The sequence below is a fragment of the Nanorana parkeri genome, unplaced genomic scaffold (assembly GCF_000935625.1).
Source record: "Nanorana parkeri isolate BGI_ZX_2015 unplaced genomic scaffold, ASM93562v1 scaffold199, whole genome shotgun sequence".
NCBI lineage: Eukaryota > Metazoa > Chordata > Amphibia > Anura > Dicroglossidae > Nanorana > Nanorana parkeri.
In genome coordinates, this window is record NW_017306467.1 from 1,679,200 (window position 1) to 1,684,859 (window position 5,660).

At 39.9% G+C, this 5,660-nt stretch overlaps 1 protein-coding gene across 1 annotated transcript in view; it reads left to right on the forward strand.

The window, feature by feature from the left end:
* The window catches only part of ZMAT5 (zinc finger matrin-type 5), a 13,110-nt gene extending 7,678 nt beyond the window's left edge, over positions 1-5,432 (forward strand). Inside the window, exons 4-5 of the mRNA XM_018555524.1 lie at positions 641-743; positions 5,140-5,432. Of these exons, the coding sequence (XP_018411026.1) occupies positions 641-743; positions 5,140-5,269 (233 nt within the window). The 3' untranslated portion in view covers positions 5,270-5,432. The remainder of the gene's footprint in view (positions 1-640; positions 744-5,139) is intronic.
* The last annotated feature ends 228 nt before the right edge of the window (positions 5,433-5,660 follow it).

Sequence of the window (5,660 nt, forward strand, 5' to 3'; positions counted from 1 at the left end):
CCAAGTGGCTCCGTCGGCTAACGAAGGGAAGGGGGAGGAGTCCAGTGACGTCTATGTCCGTGACGTCACCGGACTCCTCCCCCCATCCCTTCGTTAGCCGACGGAGCCACTTGGGCCGGTGAGTTTGCCCAAGAAGCCCCAAGCTTCTGTCTTATCTTAACCACTATGGTTAAGATAAGATATCTTAGCCACTATGTGGCTCTCCATTAACCCCCCTCTCATCTCGCTCCCAGAAATGTGCCCATTGAAATTTTACTGATATGTTGCAATCAGGTCCTTGCATGAAATGGATTGAACAGGTGCTGCTACTTAAAATATTAAGCTAATACGTTTTACTATACTATGTAAATTTGTAATCCAGCACGTTATTATTCTGAGTTGCCCCACTCAAGCGGCGGCCATATTGAGTGGGGCACGTGAGATTAATAACGTGCTGGATTAGTGTGATCCTAGTTCATTTTATTACTTCATTGCTGTGCTGTATGTGTATAGGCCAATGTAGTTGGATCTGTATGTGCGTTTTATAATTCATCGAAAATAATCGATTAAAAAATGTTTTGATTAATTGAACACGAAAATTTTAATCATTACCAGCCCTAAGTTAAACTAATATTTTCTTTTCATTTTTTTTACTTTATAGCAGAGAGAAAGCTGAAAGAGGAGCAGAACAGACAGATCCCTCCTTGTAGGGTGGATGCTTGGCTTGAAAAGAGAGCGAAGAGGGAAAGCTCTCGCAGTGAGAGGTGAGTCCAGCAGAGGGTGCTCATGAAGTACCGAGAAAGGACTCTGCATCTGTGCACAAGCAGTATCTAGATTACTCTGTAAAGATTTGGCAATGATTATGTGCAAATTTCACGAACCCATTGCTGCTTACTAAAGTTAACACAGCGAGAATTAATTTAGTTGGTTGCTACTGTTAAAAGTTAAGTGCAGTGAGTAATTTTTAAACATCTCAGCTTTAATTAATTATACTATTTAAAGTACGTTTATTGTTAACGCAGACCTTTACCCTCTTACACTAAAAATCACCTCAGCATGCAGCTCTGCATGCTGATATGAAATCATCCTACATTCATAAGTTAAATATATATATTTTTTCTTTTACTGTTCCTACTACTGTTTTTCCACTTCCTGGTTCTCTTATTGATGTAGCCCATGCCCAAGAGATGCATCCTGGGAAGGTTATATCAGTAATACATTGCTGGGAAATATCAGGCATTTTTCCCCGGAGATGATGTGCATGGTCACACGGGCCAGAGTTCCAGGAAGTAAACGTAGATAGATAAATCTGCCCTTAGTGAAAATGGCTTCCATGAGAAGAATGGGGAGAATAAGAAAAGCAAGGTGTGCTAACAATAAAAAGCCTTCAATTATCTTTAACTACCTCCCTGCCGGCCGTTGTAAAAAAACGGCCGGCCGTGAGCTCTCTAGATCTGAGCAGGCATCTTTAGATTTCCGCTCAGCCATGCCCCCTCGCGCGTGGGAGAGTCCTAAAATTGAAAAACAGGCAGGCAGTGATGCCTGTTAACATACAAGCGATCCGCCGGCTATAGAGAAACCCGTCGTTTTACATATCGTCACGAACGTCGCAGTAAGAGCAATCATTCTAGGGCCATCAATCACTGATAACACTAAACTGATGAGCGGTAAAAGCTTTTAAGCGTCGCCTAGGGCCAATTTTCGGTATTATCGTTTTTTGAGGTTTCGCGCGCGCACGCAATTTTAAGGCTTGACATGTTTAGTGTCTTTTTACCCGACGTGACCCCATCTTTTATATTTTACCAAAAAATTGGGTAATAATAAATGTTTTATCATTTAATATAGGGGAAACTGTTTTTTTTTTAAAATTTCGGTAATTTTTCCTTAATATAGTAAAAAAATAAGTTTTAAAAATAGTTTTCTGCGATTTTTTCCCGGGTGCACGCAATTTTAAAGCTTGACATGTTTGACATGTTTGGTGTCTATTTACCTGACGTGACCCTGAATTTTATGTTTTACTAAAAAACTGGGTAATAATAATTGTTTCCTAACGTAGTGTAATTTTTTCCTAATTATAGTAAAAAATAAAACCCAAGTGGTGAAAAAATACCACCAAAAGAAAGCTCTATCTGTCCCCAAAAAATGGTATAGATTTCATCTCAATACAGCGTTGCATGACGGAATAAACGTCAGTCAAAGTACCGCAGCGCTGAATACTGAAAAATGGCCTGGCCAGGAAGGGGGTCTAAACAGCTGGTCTTCAAGTGGTTAAAGTGCATTTCCACTTTTGCAGTCAAATTTGAGAAAACCCCTCTATATGTTCGTTGTGTGTTCTTATTCACACAGCATACTGAAAAATAAAATGTCTTACCTTTTTAGATGTTTTGTTAAATCAGGCAAGATGGCTGATTCTTGTTTTTTTTTTAGCCCTTTCACAGTGGTCTGTCCTAATGGAAAGACTTTGGGACTGAAATTTGAGGATTTGTGTTTATCTGATAAGCTTCATTAACATACAATGGACATGCCACCTCAGACCCCTCACAGCCCCTCCTACCATTTGAAAGAAATAGAAGCAAGAAGAGATTTTAACCTTTTAAAACCCTAACCCAAGTCAAAGCACTTTAAACTACAAGAAGCATTTTTTTTGTTTTCTATTTCAAAAGGGAAATGTCAGGGGTCTATTTAGACCCCAGATATTTCGCCGCAGCCCCCCCCAACAGTAAAAAAATAAAAAATTATTAAAAAATAAATAGAAAATGTAAAAAAAAAATGACCAGTTTCAGTAGTGACCTTTTAATTTGCCTGGCATTAAACCCACATTATTTCTGTTGGTTTTGTCATTGTGGCTATTTTTTCAGAAGCTTAAAACATTATTAACCAGTTGACATCCGCGGTGTTAAACCCCCTTAACTTACCTGTGTCTCCGCCATGCGCTCCCGTCTGAAGATTCTCGGGCAGCCGCAAAGGATCGCGGGGCAAGCGCATGCGCAGTTCAGATCTTCGGTCGGGAGACGAGGAAAGACGCAAGCTAAGTCAATGGAGGCAGCGTTCACCCACACAGACCCCCGTGGGACAGGAAGTGCCAGGAAGAGAGAGGATTCAGTGCTGGATCAGAGACGAGCACCAACGCTGGAGGGACTCCTGAAAACTTCTGGAAAGAAGAAGATGATCGGATAAGCAGACATCATTTAAGGTAAGTCCTTGCATTAGCATTAAGGGGGGCATTTTTTTTGCCTTTTAATGTCACTTTTAAATCAGTTGTTTTACATTGGGTATATCAGCCGTGCTAAGTTCTTTCATTGACTCCTTTGCCAGACAGACCAGCCCCTTTCCTGAAATACAGCCAACAAGAGGATTATTCCTTTTATTAGAACCCATTTTCATTAGATCATCTTCTATTCTTGCACTGAAGACTGATGGTTTGAGCTTTATTTACAAAAGGAATGAAAAGTCTGCTTTAAATTCCGATTAAACAAGCAGTTGTTAAACACTGCCCCTTGGTGAAGAGGTTCGTGCTGCATCGTTTCAATTAACACAAGAGTCAGTTAACTCAGATTCCTGATAAAGTCCTGCTCTCATCAGTCACAATAAATAAAGAGCTCTGGCTGCCTAAGAATCACCGGGCCGAGAAGGGAGGTGTCATGTAGATTTATTGAATACTGTGGCTGTGCTGAAGAGCTCTGTAGGGAATGGGTAAATTTAGATAAACACTGCGTATTTCAATCAGTTGGCTTTTAAATGGAGAAAAAGCATTTATTTACCAACGTTGGCTGTAGATATATTACTTACACACTAGCGTTACCCAAAATTCCATGTTAGATTTCAGCTGAATATCAGTTTTACGGCAGATGGGCTTAGTTTAGATAATGTATCTTGGCATAACTGAATGATGGAAGATAGTATGGCTTAAATCTGGTGCATTTTAATCTGGCCATACACTGTGTTCTGCACAAATGAATATTAGCATGTTTTCTTTCTAGTTTGAATGTAATATGAGGTAGATACCACATTATGGCCAATAGATGGAGCGGAGGAAATATATACATTCTTCCTGTGCTCCCCTGCTCCATCTAGTGGCCATAATTTGATATCTACCTCATATTACATTCAACCTAGAAAGAAAATATCATAACCTTCATTTTTGTCTCCATTCATACATGTATTCGTGAATGTATATGGAATTTCACAGGGCAAATTGCTCTGCAAATTGTGTATAAATACACACCCAAGTGTGTCTTCAATTGTAGATATCAGCTGATGTGTAGAAAAATATTTTTTTGCTGTATGTAACACTGATTTTGCATAGATCACAGTACACTTGTGGACAGATTGGCAGGTGTTCTTGTTTGGTAAGACAGAATGTAATGTGCCCTGACCCATAAAAATCAGACATCATAAACTATGAAGGGTGTCAGATGCGTCTCACTTAGGTGCTTGTGAGATCAAATGTAATGCTCCAGAAAAATGCACACCACAGCGCTCAGCAGACCACCAATGATATTCTCCACCAACAATCGTTTGCAGGCTGCCGTCATCAAAAGGCCACTGGGAAGTATTCCTCACAAAACATGCAAAACAGACAGCGCCTTGTCCTCGTGTAATACAGTTTATTAATCAATGAACATACAAGCTGACATAAAATACTACTCACATGGTAATCACTGAATGAATGGTACAAGGCAGACCCCACCCAGCTAGCAAGGCAGCTTTGTGTGAGGGTCTGCCTTGTACTATTCAGTGATTACCATGTGAGTAGTATTTTATCAGCTTGTATGTTCATTGATTAATAAACTGTATTACACAAGGACAAGGCTCTGTCTGTCTGTCATGTAATGCTACATGCTTTTTTTTCTAGACATGTAAGCCCCCAAGAAATGTTTTCATTTCATTTTGCATCCATCCGGGTTTTTTTTCCTTTCAGATTTCAGTTCGTTATTCAGAGTCACATGACCGTGCCTGTAATGTAAGCCCCAACAGCCAAAAAATACCATCTGATTGACCAGAGAACCGTCACATGTGCGAGTTTAGTTTTGAATAAAATTTTGATCGATCCGAATTTTCATTAAACGAGCATTCGGATTAGTTCGCATTCGGACGCACAAGAATTTGGAAATTCGGAAACACAATGACATTTACATGTCTGCTCTTTTCTCTTCACAGTTCTTCTGCATCAGAGCGTCCCATCTACCATCTGCCACCAGGCTGGCCACCACTTTGTGAACTGCCACCTTCACTCCATCCCCCCACACCTGCAGATTGGGGTGACTCAGAGGACTTGGAGTGGGGCTAATGATATTGAGAGGCCTCCTGAAAATCTTGAAACAAGAAAATAACTACAGATACACTTTCAATGAAAGTTATTTTGCAAAGAATATATTCACGAATGTGAACATGGTGACACTCTTGTTGTTCACAGATGGACTCTTCCAGAAAGTTTTTAACTCTGAGATGTTAAAAGGCTTTGGACTGATGAATCCTAAAATGTAACATATATATTATTTCTCCTGCATTGCATAGAAGCAATGATTGGTTTAACTTTCCTATGTAACATGTTGCTTGCTATTGCTCTTTACATTACCATGACACAGCTTCAGGCAGAAACTTGCAAAGTGACAGTGTCTCTTTAAAGCCCAGCTTCAGGCCCCCAGCAGTAGTTTATGCTTTATATTTTTCTGGATACT